This window comes from Ambystoma mexicanum, chromosome 8 (genome assembly GCF_040938575.1).
Source record: "Ambystoma mexicanum isolate Mex_15411 chromosome 8, UKY_AmexF1_1, whole genome shotgun sequence".
NCBI classification, from domain to species: domain Eukaryota; kingdom Metazoa; phylum Chordata; class Amphibia; order Caudata; family Ambystomatidae; genus Ambystoma; species Ambystoma mexicanum.
Window position 1 is genome coordinate 893,040,606 of NC_090929.1, and position 20,703 is coordinate 893,061,308.

At 45.6% G+C, this 20,703-nt stretch overlaps 1 protein-coding gene across 6 annotated transcripts in view; it reads left to right on the plus strand.

Moving 5' to 3' along the window:
- Window positions 1–20,703, plus strand: part of LDB3 (LIM domain binding 3) — a 501,927-nt gene that overhangs the window by 61,994 nt on the left and 419,230 nt on the right. For 4 of the 6 annotated variants that reach the window (XM_069610771.1, XM_069610772.1, XM_069610773.1 and 1 more), the window contains exon 2: window positions 4,763–4,897. In XM_069610771.1, coding sequence (XP_069466872.1) covers window positions 4,805–4,897 — 93 coding nt within the window. In that variant the 5' untranslated portion in view covers window positions 4,763–4,804. Of the gene's footprint in view, window positions 1–4,506; window positions 4,659–4,762; window positions 4,898–20,703 lie in introns of those variants that run through there. The other 2 variants (XM_069610770.1, XM_069610775.1) reach the window with 1 other exon arrangement.

A 20,703-nucleotide genomic window follows, 5' to 3' on the forward strand; every position in this document is an offset into this window, starting at 1 on the left:
TAGCCGGGCTGCTACCCAGGCACCCTGCATGTCTGTCATACTGTGGCTGCTATAATACAGACCAGCTGGAGAGGCCAAAAGCAGAGTACCGACTTATAATCACAAAGACGGTCACAAAAGGACAAAAAAGTTGGTGTGGAGAGGGATACAGGGCACAATAAATACACATGTAAAATAAGAGATACAAGCAGGCTGAAACACACACGTACCTTATGACGATCGTTCGTGCGTCCTCTGGCACATGTAGAGCCGCCAGCGGGTAAGATGACTTCAGCTTGGGTCTCCTATGAGTGCAATAGGTCCCAATCCTGTCGGCAGCATGATCTGCCACCAGCGGCAGCAGCCCTACTCATAGAGCGAGGGTTGAGATAGGGCACGCACACAATGATATCCCGTAACCGTAGTTATACCCTCTCCCAAGCACCTCTTTTCTGTTTTCTGTCATTGATTTTTGTCTTTTAGTGGATGAACTTCATTGTGAGCTTCCAAGAATTTTTCAAAAGCAGTATCTCCTTTTATCCATTCCTATTTTACCTTTCTTTTTCTTGTACCTTTGTCCTTTCTCTCGTGCTTTGTAGTTTGTCAGTTTTTATTATTTTAGCTTGTCATGTTTTTGTTATATTAAGTGGCAGAGTCATTTTTGTGTTGTGTATTTTTACAGTTTAGATTTTTCCTCCGTGGTCCTGCATTTCAAAATAACTGTGACCAGCAGTGATGATGAGGTGGTGTGAGTAGCTTCAGCTTTACCACCACAGAAGAAGCAATGTGCATGAAAAAACATACCTGACAGTTGCCAATATTTCTGTATAAACGACTAACACAGCAAAAAAGAGATTGAGGATAACCCCAAGCCAAGCATGGTTTGCGAGTCAACGCTTCGTGCCCAAGTTGTTTTGGGCCTGGTGCTATGGGAAAATGAATGGGAAGTAGACCGCAACTTTGCAAAGTTTTGTAAAGATCCGTTAAAAAATAAAAAAGTTATCGAGAAGACAAAAAGAAAATATGTTTTCAGTCTCGTGGGGGGTGGGGGGTGGGAATCCCTAATCTCTTTCGCTCAAATCCATTACTCAAAAGTTATTAACCATAGAATTTTGAGGGAGGGAGTCTGACTCACCTTAACTATAGGGCGGCTATATATAGTAAAACGAGGTCCCTGCACAACCTTCTCAGCCATTAGTATATATGCATACCACAGGCAAAATTGTCTCTTAGCTTCTTCTTTGTAACATCAGTTGTGAAGTATGGTTCCCTTCTCACAGATAAGTGAAAGGAATGAAATTACAATGTTCAGAGTTTGACAGTGGGGCCGCAGGTTGGCGCAGTCCTTGAGAATTTCATGCAACATCATGAGCAGGATCTGGCATGAAATAATGTGAGCTGGGCAACGAGATACACCCTGTGAACATAGGGCAATGAGATGCTAGATAGCAAGACACAGCACTCCTAGTAAGATGTACCATAAAGTCGTTCACTTGCTCTAGAAGATCAAAGCTTCTGCTGAGGCATTAATTGTGACCTTCTCTGGTGTTTACTTTGTAATTGTTTTTTTCTCTTTTAACTAAAATCAATAAGTATAGAATTGCTGTCCCTTTTATTTATTTTACATTTATTTTGTGTCAGTTATTTCTTCTTGCTGTATCTCTCATTGAGTCTTTACCTATCGTTGCTGCCACATCATAACTCTGCCACTGCATTGGTTACTGCATTAATCTCTGTTACTGTCTCTTTACCTCCACAACATTTTTATCACAGCCGCCATCCTTTTTACTAAGATGCGTCCTTGCTCACCCTTTCTCTCTGCTGCTTCTGCAGAATGAAGTGCTAATACAGAGTATGAAATAAATCTAACTTCCAAACGAGATGCAACCATAACTTGTGTCCAGTACATATGACCATTCTTGCTTTGCATGTTTTCTAGAGGTTTACTAGCACACCTTTTATGCAAATTCCCAGACACACAGAGTTAATGTTAGATCGCTGTATTTGTGCAGCACTCGTTGGCCTCCGGGGCCAAAAGTAACTCCTGTTAGCTGTCGGTGTCAAGCTAGCCAGGCTCCTCGAGGAACTATCAAGGAGTTAAATAGCTCCAAACCCCCGGTGTCAAATAAAGGGAACAATGGAAGATGATTTTCCCAGACTAGAGACATTCGTTCCCTTTAGTTCCCGCCCACTTCGACCTCTGGATTATGCTTTCCATAATGCTTATGTTACAAGTCTCAATCCCGTTGGACAAATCTATACCGTGATTGGAACAACATGATGGACAAGAAGACATGTTCAAAAGAAGGTTTCGCACAGCATTATGGATGCACGTATTTCCTCCAGGAAATCGTCACTATTCCGTTGCACTGGTATGATACGATTAGAAGGGAGATGTAGCTATAGCAGTAATAAAGCTTCTGGGGCAAATGATACGATTTTGCTAACAAATAAAAGGGTGTATGTGACTAAATAGACTAAAGCTTCAAATTGGGTGATGTTCTTCATTAGGTACTTTTTTTATTTTTACAATATTTATTAGAAATGAGCCAATAATACTTCATTAGATACTTTTAATAGTCATTTCTGTTTATTTTAGATTATTCTGCTAGAGGTTCTTATTAAAGGTGTATTTGTACACCTCTAGAAGACATGTAAGACTTGAGTGGTCATATGTACTGGACACAAGGTTATAGTTGCATCTGATTTGGAAGTTAGATTGATTTCATATTGCGTAATAGCTCTTCATTCTGCAGAAGCAGCAGAGAGGGAAGGAGTGTGCAAGGAGGCATGGTAGAAAAAGCATGGCGGCTGCGATAAAAATGTTGTGACAGTAACAGATGAATGCTGTAACGGACGTAGTGGCAGCGTTATTGTGTGGGGCGATGATACGTCAAGTTTGAGAGATATGGCAAGACGAAAGAACTGGCACAAAAAAAGAGTAAAAGAAACAAAAGGAAAAGCAATTTAAAGGGAACATCAAAAGTGAAGACCTATAAAGCGAGATGGCAAAAGAAAGGATTGAACAGAAACAAGTCAGCAATAGAGCGCAAGACAGAGCAACATAGCAATGGTACGCGGGGTTCTGGGAATACACATTTCTGGGTGAATGCCACAGTTTAGAAAAGAAGCCTTTGCAATCCGCCCACTCATGAGGCTGGACTTTGACAGCTCCTGGGCCATGACGAGTCACTCCTAGTCAAAGGAGAATTCTGAAACCCAGGAGCTACTTTCTGCTCCAGGAATTTCGATTTTATTATTTATTTATTATGTGCTTAATACCAGTGAGTGGTTTCGAAGCGCGGGATCAGGATTCAAACTTGTGTTGCACTGCGTTGTCTTGCTTCCAAGACAAACGCATTGCCCCTGAGCTATCCTTCCTCCCCTTCAACTGTCTACCCGTGCGAATGGCATGTTTGTTACGTGGGCCCTGCTGAGAATGCACTAGTGTCACCTCGTGTTGCGCTATCTTTCTGCCCCTGCTTTGCACTTGTTTATTTCAACAGCCTGCTTGGGACACCCATTCCCGAGCCAATAGCACAGTGATCAGCATTTGCCTATTCCATTTACGCACAATTAATGTGACATTGCTGCTGGCACAGCTGTGTGTGATGGTAATGGGGGTTTGCTATATAACTTGGAATGTCCTTTAAGAGGTGCGAATGATGGGTGATTAAAAAGGGGGTCATTGCATGCTATGTAGGACAATCACTGAAAGTAATGGCGTTTGTTTAAGATGCAGGTTCTTTTGCTGTGTTTCTTTCATTCTTGATAGTACAGGTGTAAAACGAAGTCATTATCCAGCTTGTTTGTTTTAGGAGGCTGGATAGTGGTATGTGGGCAGAGAGGAGGGGCAGGGGCAGAATGCAGCACATTTCTACTCTGTTTTTGTCTCTGATAGGATATTTATTATGCGCTTAATACCCAGACGTTTCTAAGCAGGAACCGGGGATCGAACCTGTGATGCTGCTCTGTGCCGTATTGTTTCTAAGGCGAGCACGTTGTCCCTGCGCTATCCTTCCATGTTCTCACAATGTAACCACAGGATCTTGGACAGTATTTGGGTACATCGTCATATTTTCAAATGCTGTCGGCAACAGAGCAATTCCATTAGCGCTAGTGAAAATACATTTGCTAATGTGATAATAAACGTGCGAAGACCGCAGGTGTACGGCGAACCAGCCCCTGGGCCTATCACGGTTAACTTAGTGCATAATGTGCGTGATTTAAAACCCTGCTTTTTTAATGGGGAAACCCCATTGAAAAACATTGTGCAAATCAGGCCCTATGTGTTTAAAAAAAACTCTTTCTACTGCGATTGAATTCTCCTCGTTCCTCACGCATTCCTAAAAAGATTCCACATCAAACGCTGAACGCTCTGGAACTGGCATAGTTTGGGAAGGACATTTGCATTTTTCCAGGGCATTTCGCCCAAGCAAACTGCGTCCGATGAATTGCGCGGGCATGAGGCAGGGATTGGCGAGTCTGGAAAGATCCCCCGTTACATCCAGGCGGCTAAATCCGACCTCTGAGTCATGGAGTCTCCGCATAGCCGGTGTTTGGTTACACGCCTTGTATGGCACCAGCTGAGCTGGGATATCAGTGTCGCCATTACAGCTGACGGCTATTCTTAGGTGTCTCTTCAGCGGCACTGAGCAGGCGAGACAATAATCCAAATTGTGAGTTCTTTGTGCTCTTCCCCTCCGTTGCTCCCAGCGTTTTCTCTAAAACACGTTGGTTTGACCGTTTTTGATTTTTTTTTTGTTGTCGTTTATTGTTTTAGAATCTCTTGGAGTGGTTGACCACCCCCTGACGCACAAACATCATGGCCTACAGCGTATCTCTCTCCGGACCTGGACCGTGGGGCTTCCGACTGCAAGGGGGAAAGGACTTCAACATGCCGCTGACCATTTCCAGGGTGAGTGCCCGGGGGCTTCTGAGCTTCCCATGTGTTGGTGTGCTAGGACTAGGAGTGTCTCCTTAGCACTTGTAGAGGAGTGTTTTTTTGGCGATGTAAACCTAGTTAAGTGAGGAGAATTTAGAGGGGTTTTGTTGGCCTGCCTGTAACGCTATCACATAGTTTGGTCCCACTATGTGGGAACAGGGGACAAATGATAACTGTTAACTGTGGCAGAGAGTTTCGAAAAGTCTTGTAACAGCGCATGATGGGTATTGTAATGTGATTGGAAAGACCAAGCTGGAAATTAAGCAGTGTGCAATGGAAGGAAATTAGCCAACCGTAGGGCATGCAGTCATTATCAGCATTCTGTGTGAGTCCTGCAAGTACCATTCACTTCGATATCACATTAGACCGGTATCCTTCTGTCTACTGTAACTAAGTGAGCCTTGCTTGTTACAGCGGCACGATGCCCGAGGGCTGCTTTGTGCGCTTTATAAATGTAAAATATAAATTAAATAAATAAATAAATTAGATGGAGGATGTGGCTCTGATTAGTGCTGCAGGGACACTTCTGAACGTCCATTTCTTCTCTTGGAGTAATTGTGCTACTTCTTTTGGAAACGGGATCTCACTGAAGCCAACAGGATGTGTGGTGTTTCTTCGAGTGCTGCCCGCAGGGTTAACTGCCGGCTGCTTTGGAGTGCTTTGATATTCTCTTACAAATAAGGGATGTAAACAAATTGCAGAATTAAAAAAACTTAAGGGAGTGGGCATCGTGGTTACTTGCCCCCCCCATTCCCCACCACGCCCCGGAACACCTGATGCCCATTAACATGAATGCATGGGAAGTGACTGCAGGGAAACATACATGACGCCAGCTAGTTGGTATCTTGCCCCTACTTGTTGTAGTGTTTTATTGACCACCCACTTTGTATTTGTACTGTGTAGGTACCCCCTATCAGTCATACTGCTGTGTGAGAATAGTTTGGCAGTTCTTATTCCTCAGCCCTAGGTAACCAAATACTCTACCCAGCTCCCAGCCACTATCCACCGAACTCTCAGAAAGTTGAAAGTTTTACTTTTTTGACCAAAGATGCCATGTTGCCCACCTTTACAGTAGTTCTTGATGAAGGTGATGCAGTGGAATTTCTAAGTAAAACCATGCGGCTCATAAGGCTTTAAAGCAACCTTTGAACCAAACGTAGATATATATTTTCAAGGCACAATCTGAACCTGCCCCTCTTCTGATTTTCTTTTTTCTTTTGCTTTGCCTGGTTATCATACTTTGGTTCCCAGACTTGATGGGTCGAAGCGTGGACTGGCCTATAGGGCAATAGGGCAAGGCCCAAACCATAATGCTAGTGTGGGTGAGTTTTTTGGGTGAAAGTGGGCCACCTTTTTGGCCAATGTCGACCAGTTTGAAGAGTTACTTCACTATGCGGCTAGTAATTTTAACCATTATTGCTGAATGACTATTCTTTAAATTGTGCAATTTGCATCACATTTTATCAAGAAAATCCCCCTTGGGTACTATTCAAACAGTCTGTTACAGAAGGAATGAATTGCCATTTGCAACTGTGGGCCACTTTTTCATTGGTGCCCGAGACAATTGTATGCCCCAGTCCGACCCTGGATGGGTCTCTCATCCCCCAACCCCCAGCAAAACATCCAATTCGTAGAATGTGCAACATGGAAAGATTCTGAAACACCCCCAGTTCTGGTTCTCAAGGCTTGGACAACGGGGACCCTCAGACCTAAGTTCATAAATGTCCACAGATGTATCTGACACCCATGTGCTGAAAGGCATGTACTGTTGGCAAAAGCCCCTGCTGATCCAGAAACATGAAATTGTGCATCGCTGCATCCTGTCATTCGAGCGGTAAAGTCGTAGGTAGCTGGAGGGTGACCTGGGTGACCTGGAAGCAAAATGCTTTCAAGAGTTCCTGCCTTGTACTTGAGAGAAACTGTACTGTAAGCCAACTCTGCCCATTTTTGCAAGAGGTATAGAACAAACAAAGTGTCCAGTTTGCACTTTTCACATTTTGTGTGCGTTTTCCTTAGTAGCATTTACAATGTTGTCTCCTTGAAGTAGACCCATAGATTGTACGAAAACAACTTTGATGTCTTATATCACAGATGTCGGTTTGGTTGGGGGTGGGGCCGCAAGGGACAAACATTTAATGTACATTTTACAAAGGGATGGTAGGGGATTGAGTTATACCATTGCAAGATCACCAGCGTTGTGCTGCTGGACTGTCTGGGCGCCATTTTAGTCGGCCTGTTCAAATGCGTGTTTGGCTGCAACTAGCTACAACTGCGCTCCAGAAGTGATAAATATGGCGTTTAGGCCACCAGGAAGTACTCTGGAGACTCAAAACCATGCTACAGAACCCAACTGGGAGCAGAACCGCTTTTCAGAGCGTGACCATCATTCATGTGGTGTTCAAAATGCTATCCCTGAAGGTCACGGAGGAGAGCAAGCGAGATGGAGGCAGAGAGTGGGGAAGCCAGAAAGAGGGAGAGACAGCGAGGGAGCAACAGGCAGAGAGACAAAGTGAGTCACAAAGAGAGATAGACAAAGACCGAGTGACACAGGGACACAGAGAGACAGGGACATAGAGAAGCAGAGACAGAGAACTAGGCCGGACGCCGTGTTCTCTTCTGTGCTTGTCCCATTCATTTACATCCAGAACTGCGAAGGCTGAATCATCGGGTCACCTTTTGCCTTCTTGTCGCCCAGACACTATGTTAATGTCCCCGGGCGTGGGCCGTAGGACCAATGTGTTATGATAGTTATTGAGGTGAACCAGGACTACAGCTCCCAGAAAGCATTCTGCCTGTAAATATAAGTCGAGGCTTGGATACAAGGTGTCGCGGACACATGGAGCCATCTGTCCACCCTACACGATCAGCACTTTCTGCGCCTTTGCAGCTTGGTTGGTAAGGGAGAAGGCCATCTGGGGCGATTAGGGCGCTGTATTTGGAGAGGGCAGTTCAGATTTCGGCTCAACTGCCTGACACTTGGACACATGAGCGTAGTGCTGTCTGCCTCGGTTACAGCGCCGTAAAGTGTGGGGACGGAAGATCTCAAACGGTCCTATGTCATACCTGAGTACTTTTATCCAGTCCAGTACCTTTCTTTGCATTACGAAAACTAGACTTCTGTTCCCCCCTCTATAAATGAAATGCAGCACAGCAGGAGCCAGAATGCAAACAAAAAAGAAAAAGAAATGCAACTATCACTTTTGCTATCTTCTGTTGGAAGCTGGCAGCTTGTTGAGATGGGCGAACACAGGCATGGCACATGGTTGAATGCAGGGCCTCTTGTAATATGCAGCCATTGAAAGTCAAGTAACCTAGAAGAGTGGGTGCTCGTTTGCTTCCAGAGGAGCAAAGATTCACTAAGATAGCTCAGTTGGTTAATGCTCCTGTTACAAGGTCTACACATAATCTGCATTTTTCACATGCGTTGCAATTTCTTTCGATCTCCGTCAACTGAATAACTCATATGTCGAGTAGTAGTTTTTCTGTTATGTCTGCCGTGCAAAGTTTAGAAGCTTTTGTACTGTATTCTGTGCCCTGTAAATGTAGATCGCCCATGGATTTCCCAGTGAATCCTAACCTGGCTGTGCTTCCACAACGGCACTGAGTGGGGAGTGAAGACTTGTCTGGCGAAAGCAGCAGGGAAAACCATGCAAGTACCTTTCCTGTTGGCTGATGGCTTGGAGTGTTCTCCTGCGCCGTGCCTTACTGTAGCCGCCACTGGACCTGTTCTAGGTGAGATCTGGTAATGCAGCTCAGTCTGGTCAGGGCCTGCTGCAGTGATCTCTATCCAGGGCACATGATCAAATCTGGGAAGGGCCAGGTCGGCATTACGTGCTTCTGAGGTTAAGAATATCAGGATGAGTTAGGTCATATCACCTGAAAGCATCAAACGATACTCCATTTTCAGAAGACATAATATCATTGAAATCACTCATTAGTCAAGTGCTGCCAACATTGTAGGACACTGTAAAAAGTATGCTCTAAAATGCAACATTTTAACCCAATACTTGAAAATATTCACGGGGGAAGCCACCCTCCCCCCTCCGAACCCACCTGATCAGTTTGGGCATATCTGGTGGAAATATGTATGCCCCTTCACAAAAAATTAACCAGCCACCACTGGTCCTGGGAGTGTGCTGGGAGCAGGGTGGGGGAGCACAGGGACTGTGGTGGCAGCAGGATGGACGGGAGCCATGGGATAGTGGTGGGAGCAGGGTTTGGCGAGCCCAGGGTCTGTGGTGGGGTGGGGAGAGCACAGGCACTGGGCTAGGAGTGGGATGAGGGAGTCCACAGACTGTGATGGGAGCAGGTGGGGGGCCCAAGGACTATACTGGGAGTAGGGTACAGTGACGGCACCCAATGGATCATAGCCATTTGAATGTACTGTCCATTTGGCATTTTGGGGGAAGGGGGCGGCCTGCCCACATTTTGTTTGGGGAGGCCAGGCCTAACAAGTTTGAAGACCACTGTTGTTGGTCAATATACTTAGAGGTAGACTGGCCTCCAAAACCCAAGAGCCCCATTTAACATCTGTTTTGAGGGGTTAGATGTTTACTCTTTTGCTCAAGCTTCTTTGCCAGGGTTGTAAGTTATTCATTCATGTGTCTGCATGTATAAGGCACACCTATTCTCGTGTTGAAGATCTTGGCAGCCTGCAATTGACATGTCCTTAGGCACGGCTGACTGGCATAGCCTTGCAAAGTCCTGTTGCTCTGCAAGATAACTCCTATTATTTTACTGGTTTGACCAAATGGGTTGGTGCTATTCATTCTCTAAATGTTTCAGAGCATTATCGGATGGGGAGATCCCAAGTTCTGCTTCTGTTCCATCTGGGGGGGGGGTCATTACTGGCCTACGAGGCCAGGGACTTTTTTGCACCTGTGCGTCATTTATCAAGCCGAACTTTACTGCTTAAACCACCGAGCGGGGGGTCTGCGCCTAAATATGAGAGACTCTCTCACCATCCAAACCTTTTCTAAAGTTATCCCCCAGATGAAGGCCCTTATTTTTGGAAGCGACATCTGAGAATCGACGGCAGGGAGTGATGGAAACTCTCTCAGCTCCTCGCCAGCCTGTCTGGCCACGGGCCGCTCCGTGCCAAGTGCAGCACTTTTACTTCTGCCTTGGGTGATCGCATAGCCCGGCGCTGCACACCATTATCTAGCCCTGCCCTTGCAATCCCGCGAGCCCATTGTGTTCTGGGATCTGCGGATCCGCATTTACCGTAAGAAGAGTTCATGCTGATCGTGCTCATGGACTCAGAGCTTGAGTGGTGGGCCAGTTCTATGCTCGAACACTCTACCAATGTACACATTGTTCTAGCAATTTGTGCAGTACACACTGCAACCTGGAATGCGTCTTGGGTTCTAGTACCCAACTCGGGTGCAAATTATTAGTGCATTCTGCAAGACTCTGCTTTTAATGGAAGTTTAACAAATCTGTAACCTTGCACTCCGAGGAGCAGTAGAACACGGGTAACACAATACAAAGTAGAAGGGGATCGCATGATTGGATCACTGCGGAGGCGACCGAGAGAGGGGCCCGTATTTGATGGATGCCGAGTTGAATGTAGAGCGTGGTCGCGGGACTGTGGCTGTGACCGCTGTCCTCCTGTTGGCTACTAGGAATGACTGACAGGTAGAACTTTGGACGAGCCGCAAGTGGATGAGGCAGTTCAGCCAAAATGGCAGGAAACAGTACATTCGAATTACGAGTAAGGATATGGGTTTATATGGCTTCAAATGTTTAGCCAATTTTGGTTATTCCGCATTCTTGAGCTGCTCTCCTCGTTCTTTGCTGATGATATTGGTACAAGCTACTTGTTGGGAACTTTAGGCAGCTTATAGTGGTGCAGTGGGCCCATAGAGGCCCTCAAAGCACCCCCCTCCTCCCTCCCCACATTCCAGGCACCCTAGTTACTGAGTGAGTGTGTGGGCTGTGTCAACTACACCCTTTGGCTTGGCACATCTTGAAGCAACCATGATGCTTTTTTTCAGGCCCCTTTTGATTCTTTCACCCATCCCTATGTTGAGTCTGGTGCCTGAAGCGGCCACTCCCTTTATCAGGGGGCCAAGGTCCCTGACTTGTACAGCATAGGACCAGAGGAAAGTTCCCTGCTGGAGAGAAATGAGCAATGGGTCAAATCTATCTCATTTTTTTATTTAATGTGAATTCGTTAACCTAATAACCTTACCCATAAATCACATAAGAACAAGCATTACATCAAAAATATAAAAAAGTTATGCACATTATTTGACAGTGTATACAAACATGCATCGATGATAAAAAGAACAGTGAGCATAAATATATTATACGAATAGTGTTTAAAATGAAATCATATTGATAGCCATCAAATACTTTATCACTGTGATACTTAGAGAACGTTCCTCTCCACTAGCGAGTCTCCAACAAAAATCTTGGGTATTGAGTGAGTAGATGTTATAAACAGTTCCCCGAAAGTCCGTATTCTTAGATTCTGCAGACGAATGCATTTACATAACAAGTGTTTCAAAGACTCTTCTATGTTTTCGTCACATAATGAACATAATTGAGGTACGGTCTGAGTTGTATCCCTTATTTACCAGATCGGCCCGGTTTGGATAACGTTTAACCTAAACCGCAAGAATCGCCCTCTGTACGTAGGCTTTGGGAAACTTCCTTAAATAACCTAGTCGGATACCTAGAGGTTTATCCAAAATTGAGAAGGCAGTGTTACGTTTTAGGTTTCTCATTACAGTAATTGTATCAGCCCAATCCTTTCGTAAAAGGAATTTCTTCACTTTCATAGAGTTTTTCGAGTAGACCCTCCTTAGTTTGTTCAATTATAAATAAGATTGTTTCTGCTCTATCTTAAAAAGTCACAATGGGGGCAATATTTCCACCTATCAGTCCTTCTTTCATATCGCCATATAGGGATGTGTCAGGCGGAGCCAGCGCAGTCCGGTAAAAAGACGGATCTTTCATTCGAGGCATGCTCTCATTGAAGACCAACCCAATTTGTATCGTAATGCAGCGATCGGTAGCGATCTATCGTATTATGAGATGCTGTCTCAAGTCGAGGTGCTGCAGGCACAATTAGCATTTCTGTAGTTTCATAGATGGGGGAGATGGATCATTATAACTGCAGAACATGTTGGGTGTCCATCACGGAGATGGTTATTAATTGAAAGAAAAATATTCTGGGGTAAAGGGACAAACGATGGAAAGAGAAAGGGGAGAGATCTCAAACACCACGACTGCGAGAACCAGATCCCCCAACTTGCCCTAGACCCATCTGCCCCTGCAGACACCTCTTGCCCCACAAGCCTCCTTTCACTCCTCCCGATGCACTCTCACTGTGTTTCATACCATCACGGAAGCTGGGGCAAAAGCAGACTGAGGGTTCTTCCGACCATGTAAGCTCCCCCACCCCCCTTACCCAGTTCTCCTTTCCTTTTTGTGATATCTGCAGGGTTGGAGCTCAGTGAAGCGACTCCCCCAGAAAGTGGGACATCAGCTAAGAACTCCAGTGGTCCATACTATGAACCTACACATCTCTCTTAAAAGCGTGGAGCTGCCGACCTACCAACACAAATAGTTAATACACAGATCTTTCTGGTGGGCATTAAACCTTCTGCACTTCCAACGAGGCTATACATAGAAACTTAGAAGCTGTGGGGCGGGTCTTTTCTTGTTTCCCTCCTGACCTCTCTACCTTCACAAATGACTTTCTGTCGGGCCTTCATGCAGCCCATCACTCCTTCAGTGGCTCATGGCTCTTGTCTCTCCTTGCTTTTCGTCGTGCCTTTGGCATGATTCCATCCTCAAAGAAAAGACCCACCATCCTTGGTCTGCCAGTCATGGAATATGGTGCATCTGTTCATGTGGCAGAAACAAGAGTTCATTCAAGAATGGCAGATTGTTTCTTCTCCGTTCCACTCCCACAATCCCTCTAGGAGCCGTGTTTGATTATAGGAGCCGTGTTTGATTACAGACAAAGACTCAGTAGATGCCTTCACTCAGTTAGTCCTTGAACATTGTTGTAGGTCTGAAAGGTTACTATTTACACCAACCAAGAGCGTTAGTTGTGGCCTCCTGACAAACACTATAAGTTTGGGATGAGCTGTGCTTCTCCAACTGGAAAGCAGAGACCTTCTATGGCGAAGGTCACGGCCAGACGTCATTGTGTTTAGTTGTACAGTGCTAAGTAACGCATCATATCATTCTGGCAGCGCACTATCTTGCATACCCAGCTCTTAGACGGCCCTCAGAGCACAAGCATTCCTTTGGAAAGTCTGTCCCACAAAAGGCACATGTTCTTGCTTTCATGTTTTTGACTTCTCTGTACTACACTGTTCCTTGTCTGGAAAAGTGTAAGAGTGAGCATGGCTTTTCGGCTCCTGGACGACTGACTTCTCTGACATCGACTCTATTCGCAGCGATTTTTCTTCGTTTTGGATCGCTTCAGTGTGGGGAAGCTGACCTATCAATGAGAGGGAGAAGCAGGATACGTGGGGCTACCTAACAGCGCACTGGGTTATGATTGCGGTGTGAAAGTGCAGAGAACTATCGACTCAAACACAATACACTTATTGGGGCGGTTCATGTTAGATGCAACTGGCCAACCCGTACCCAGCACCCCTTGCTTTCGGATGGGCTGATCAGACTGGACAATTCATTAACTCCTGGAAGGCCAGACCGACATGGTGGTGTGGTTGAGCATGCAAGATATTGGATGTCTGTATTACCTATTTCTAGGCCCCTAAATGCTTGCTTCAATTCGTACGTCCAGGCAGGTAAACTCCAAAGTTTTGTAAGTCCTAGTGGTTGAAATTTATTGGCACATCTTTTGGTAATTATAACACTTTTATGACAGGTGCTCAGTCCCATCACTCACTCCCTCCAACCCCACACCAATGGCACTCCTATCTCCCACCTTGCATTACACTTCCATATCTAAGCCATTTCTCACCTCATGCAACAACCCAATGGCCTCCTCTTCCCCCGCCATTTATTCACTCCTCTTTCCCCAGATTAATCCAGATTTTCTTTTCCACACCTGGCCTGTTTTATGGGACATGGTGCAGAATGCTGTGTCAGATAACTTGAGGGAGAAGGTGGGAGACCGGTGGGGTAGTTGTATGCCATCCTGTTCAAAGGTGGCAACTCCACCCCACATTTCTAATTACTCTGAATAAAGGCATTACCAGGAATACAAGTACAATACCCAAAATCAGGCAGACAGAATGGATATCTATGCCTTCCAACTCAGGGTGCTTAGGCCGAGCAGTCACTGACAAAGTGGGTGCTCCCTGGCCCCCAAAATGTAATCTCATATGAACCATCTGTCGTGCTCAGTCTATCCACGATACACTGATGTGCTTCATATATGGTCTCTAGCCGGACACTTGTCACTTACTTGGTACTCAATTTTCACCAGTGTTTCTTCCAAGAGGATGCGATGCAAGCCTCGGCTCCCTAGCTCACTTCAAGAGAAAAAGATAATGGCAGCTTCTGGATTAAGACGCGTTTCCAGTGCAGAACCGTGATGTGTAAGGTCAGACCTGGGATTTACTCTGGCACTGCATGAAATATGACGTGCTTCTTGTCCTAGAGTATACTACGTTCACTGGCAGGGGGTGGCCCTCATGTGTCAGCACTAGTCCAGCGAGCAGAATGCAGGGTTTGACATTTGGCACACAGTGGTTGTGTTCATTCTTAACATTCCACTTCACCCCTGGCTACCTGGCCCTCCTCGTTGCTGGGGTCTGCTTCCCCTGTGATCCTTCCCTCGTATCGATACAGGTGTTCTTTGGAAATTCAGGGACACCTGCTAGTTGCTTGTATCTTCTGGGAGTTGTGTGCAACTTGCAGGAGACAGGCTTAGCTCACATCATGGCTGACTCAGTCCTGCCTCCTTCTGTGGTAGATATAAAGAGCAACATTAATTGAGCGGTAATAAAAGCTAAGCTATTATCTCAACACTTAGATAATGGACTAAATAAAAATAGAATAGTTTTATTGTTAACGTCTACAAAATTCCTTACATTACAAAATTGTGTAATAATGACGGTTCCATTACAATGGTCCCCAAAAAGAGGTCAAGTGACAAACAAAGTGCAGAGGGGGGAAAAGGCAAGGATCTTCTTGGTTGCTTTCTCGGATGTTCCTGGGAGAAGTCATTTGCCATCCCTAGCCCTATTTCTCGCTTCCTTGATTCTGGGTGATCTGGGACCTGTTGTCGCAGGTGATCTCGTCAATCAAAGCGTGACATATGACGATACTACCGGGCATGTTCTAGCCTGCGGCTCAACCAGAGCATTGTTCAGCAAGTCCCTATTCTAAAGATAGCCGCCATGGAGCTTGGGGATCACTTTATGGCCGCTCTCTAAAGGGTACCAAGTGTGAAATGTTCCAATGGGAATCTTTCAGGGAGGAGCACGGAGGGCCATCCTTCTATTTATGGAACACGGTGCAATCAGATTGACAAAGGGCATTGACACTCGTTGCTCTTCCATTCACTAGGAGATTGATGATGTCTGATAATATCATAATAATATAAGGAGGATAGCTAAGGGGTAACGTACTCTCCTTGGAAGCAAGACAACATGGCGCAACAGAGGTTCAATCCCCGGGTCCGCGCTTAGAAACCTCTGGGTATTAAGCGCATTATAAATAACCAATTATATAAGACATTATTGAAAATCTTAAGTGGAAACTCTGCGCATTGGCTAAAGGGGAAAGCTCCCTTGACCCGGTTTGGATGGAAGAGCTTAAGGCTGTTTATTGACCGGCCGGGAATTTTGGGTTTAGATTTCCCTGTCAGCCGGGCATGTAGCTCAGTGAGCTAATGCCTCTCCAACAGAGACAGTGCTTCTCCTTATGGTTGAGTTGGGAAACAATGAACATATATTATCTATCAGTAGTTCAAAAGTACCACCTGGGGGGGAGGGGGGTTCTTGTGCTCTACAAATACACATCACCTGTCACTATATGTCACTGAGTGTAGACTGCTAAATGGACCGTGCCAGACATGTATGGGAGCACCCCCAGGCAGTGAAAAAATAGGGTTCCATCTTAATTTGGTGAAAATAAATAATTTCGAGGTAATTTACTTTAGATTACTTCTAAATTACTTCGTTGCTTTTATTTGTCCTCCCTATGCTCCCCCTTGCCATTCACTACTATCCCGACCCTAAACCCCTCCCTACCACCTTTTTACCCCTTAATCCACAATTATATATATATATATGTATTTCGAAGGAATCACTTGAAAGTAAATTACTTCAAAGTAATTTCCAGTGTTGAAACAACGGGATACCAAAATAGAACTACAGGTGGGATTTGCCGCTAAAGCTATCTCTATACCCGCAGAGGATCCATTCAAGGTGTCGCACACTGTCCTTCTCCTGATCATTTGCATGTGGTATATACAAGTCTGAGGCCAAGTTTAGGAACTTTACATTAAGTGTGAAAAATAAAGCAGTGAAAGCACAGACCAGCCTCCCAACGGGAATGACTCAGGTCAACGCAATAAATGCTGTTTAAAAAGTGCTGGAACTGGTGGTGGTGGGCATTAGTACTGAGGACACAAAGAGAGAGCTGAAGACTATGCCTTGTCTGTGGTACCAAGAGTTTTCAAGATATTGGAGCACTAAATGGGCCTTGCAGCACTTAACCACAATTCTACTTCATTCAAGAAAGATGGAAATTGCAAGGGAGAAAAGCAATTCAGCTGGATTTTGTATAGTCTACCCTTTGCTATTTTGGTGGCCTTCTGGTGGTTGGTTCTGGGAAACGCATGGTGGGGGGGGGAGGCTAATGGGAGCAAAGGAAAAGGATAGAAGCGAAGCCTAAGCTGTTCATGCGTGCAGATCAGAAGTACTTGCAATCCGTCTGCTATTGGGTATCTAGATGCATTGACGACGTGCGGGGAGTGCCTGTTCAGGGATATTTAGGCGGTCTGGCTGCTGCTGGCCATTTGTTGCTGGTGGGTGTAAGGAAGGATGGTGAAGGGATAGTCTGATGATGATGGTGATGGTTAATTAGTTCATGAGTGTGAAGGTTTGTATTCATGGTCATGTCCATGAGTTGTAGGTCTGGTTGAGTGAGAAGTACCCTTTTCTGGAATAAAGACTCCTTTGAATTTCGGGATGCTTGAGCTGTGTCAGTGAACACTTAGCAAGTGACCATTACAGAAAAAACAATGCGTCATTACGAGTTGGGCAGTATTCCAGTGGTAAACCCACCAGAATATCACCCAACGGATTTACCGTTACTACCACTTGGTCCGGCGGAACTAATTTTTCAGCAGAAAGTTGAAGGATTTACTTCCCGCATTTTGCTGGAGGTAAATCCTCCACTCCAGGATCATACCCGTAATATGCCGGAGCTGGAAAAGTGGGGGAATATGTTAATTCTTTCCCACTCTGCCATACTTGTAATGAGCAAATCAAAGGGGGGTCTGGGAGTCTCTCTACCAGCACGAACAGAGCCCATTGACCTGCTCTTGGGTGGATGGCCACTGGGAGAGTCTCAACCAAGTCTTTAGCTCACTGTCCCTTTCACAGAGGAGAAATATCCCTGCACATCAGCCTTTGTCCTGCCTAGGGGCAGTCCAGCACCGAAATGCTAGGCAATTCTTCTCTGAACAAGAGTACCAGCAGCAACCCCAGACACGTGTTTCAGCCTTGTTGGGCATCAGCAGTGAGGTGGAGCTGTGCCTCTCTTGTAATGAGGCCCATTGGCCCTTATTCCAGTGCAAATACAGCCAAGCTCTTGTAATGGGCTAAAACAGCCCTATTTATTACGAGTGGCAATGCCTGTGTCAATTCCTTCACTTTTGCTGATGTGTCAGAGATTTCTCTGCAGGTATCCCGGCCAGCCTCATACTTCAGCAGTGTGTGTAAGCAGCGGTTAAGTGGTGGTAACAGAGTTACTGGTAGTATACGGCCCCTTTTTATCGGACCGCCAAACTCATAATGAGAACCTATGCATCCTTTTACAATTTGCACCCATTCCCAACAGTTTTCCAATTGTTGAAAAATGCTCCCCATGCAGAGCCGCCTCTGCAGGATTTCTTATCAGGCGATGGCTCATTGACGCTGGGATCGGTAAGCGGAAGACGCAGAAGAGGGAATGTGGTGCAAATTAGTCTGAGCTAAACTGGTGAGCTGAGGAGGTGTTGGACAAACAGATTGGCCTGCTGGCGGGTAGGCAGAGGAGAGGGGGAGGGGAGGAGGAACGGTAGCTACACATTCTTGCAAACCGCAAATGTTGGTCTTTGAGCAGTCATGGAAAGTCTCGGCGAGTATTCTTCCGACATCCTGTGGACACTTGTTATCAAATACAAAGGGCATTGCTAGGGGGGGTTGTGGGGGCTCTTTTGGTTGTAACCCTGGACGGAAGCTCAGGGGCTGCAACCAAAAGGCTAGCTAGCCCCGAGTCCCGACAGTCCCGACAGTCCGGACATTAGCGTAGCCCTGGATGTTTTCCAGACCTAGCAACACCCCTTCATGGAAACCTGGGTATTCAGCTCGGGAAGCGGGCGAGAGTTGAGGACGTTTTTCAGCAAATAGTACATCCAAAATCTGCAAGATATCTGTACGCCACAAACATTCCATTTGGCGAAATATTCGGTGAAATGAAATCTTAATTCTAATTTGTTCACCTGAGTATTGTCTTGGGGGGGGGTCAGGCAACTATACCGTTCCAGTCTGCCATAGCTTGGGCTGGCACACCTTTCTCTGGTCTAATATATTCTAATATATTGTCCATGTCCCAGCAAAATGAAAAACTGTATTTGTCTGAATTTTCCATTACGGCGATAATGTGGTGAGATAGTTGCTTGCCTTTTACCCATCCCACTTCCATATAAAATGGAGTTATCAATAAAGTATTTTTAAATAGATTTAAAATCCAATTTACTGTAAGTCGGAATCAAGGAAAATTGAAGTATCCAAATATGAGCCAGTTTATCTTTTGGTGATCCGAGCTGCTGCTTTTGTGTCGACATGTACCTGCCATTGGCTCACCAATTCTTAACTGAGGCCTGTTCTCGTCGGTGGTGCATTGTGGGGCATTTGTGAAATGAAAAAGGTGGGAGTTTGTATCATATCCAATGGCGCCCCTGCCCAGATGACTGGTCCTTGTGCTCTGCACGTCGATCCAACCCCTCTGAAATTGCCAAGAAGGGCAAGGTGCAGGACTCAACAGTGAAGGCCTAGATTATTTTATTTGTTATTTATTTTACGTATGTATCGCGTGCGAACCTCGCTTCACGAAGCAATTCAGTGCAATTCATTGCTGTGGATAGGCGGGAATTAGAGGCATAGGGCGGAGGGACCGTACATACAACTGTCCTGCAGTTAGTGGAGAACATGTACCAATGCTGAGCGGCAGAGTGGCAATTCAGTGCAATTCATTGCTGTGGATAGGCGGGAATTAGAGGCATAGGTTGGAGGGACAGTCCACACAACTGTCCTGCAGTTAGTGGAGAACATGTACCAATGCTGAGCGGCAGAGTGGCAGGAGGATGGGCTGCAGAGGGTGGATATCAGTTCGGATACTGGCCTGGATAGGGGTTTTGGGGTTATCTAACGGCGTGTGAAGGACACGCTCCTCGAAGAGGATTGTGACAAACGTGGTCACTTGTCTGCCTGATCACAAAGGTTACAGTTGACCCCATTCCAGTTTCCCAAATGGACATTCTGATATAGGGGGGGATGTTTGGACTTTTTCAGGACCTCTAACAAGGCACCCAGTAGTTTACAAACAGCTTGCAGAGCCTACAAGGCAATCCCTTATGCCAATCTGACCTCTTTTTTTGGTGATTTAGTGCACTGTGAACTCTTAGGTACTGACCTTGAAACTCATCCAGTTTGCCAGGAATGTTCCTAGAAATGAGCGCCAGCGAGTAGTCGAATTCTTTGTCATGAAATGATACACACTGCAATTGATGAATGTGGGCCACTTTTTGGTCTTAGGTGCCCCAGATTAGTTTGCATGCCAGTCCGAGTGCCCCGCTATCATTTGCCGTCATTCAGGGTGTCACTGATGTCAGAGGATGTGTGAGGTTCTGCAGGAGTCATTGATGTCCTATGATGTCAGGAAAGATTTTGTTCGTCACTGAGGTCTTTGGATGCAAACTGTTGTTCAGGTGTCACTGATTCCTCATTCTTCGTAGGAAGCTGGTTGTCGCATAGAGCAACCACCTTATGCAGGTGACATTGTCCTGCCATGGGCTGACATTTCAGAGATGCCATGAGAGTGTTGGATGAGCAGAGGTCCTCCGGGTGATTGTGAAGTTGTGTTATGGTGTGAAGTTCAGTAGTTGTCGTTGATGAACAGGCATGATGCAAAAAACCTACCTGAACAAAAAGACCACAGCATCTTGAAAGCTGAACATGAACAAAGATGCAGCCGAATTACACCTCGTGATCCAAATTAGTCACTTCACTTTTTTAGGAACCAGGTTCTAAAAGGAGGAGGCGTGCAACGTCGTGTATGTTGTAAGAGAAATATTTTGCAAATGGGCATATTTTTTGCAAAAGTAGAATGCCTGTGAGATGTTTAATTTCTGCCATAATAAGTTTTTTGTGCTGTAAAAATGTTTGACGTCCATGAATATGACCTTCTAATCTTGGGCCACTATGACGATTGGCCGCGCAGCCCAAAATGCAACTTTGTACGTCTGGACCCTTCTCCTGACAGAAGGATCAGTGCTCTCCTTATGTCCCTGTGTGATTTTGGAGAGTATCTACATGTAGTTCTCATTGGCTTATTTATCTGCTCTGCAGCAT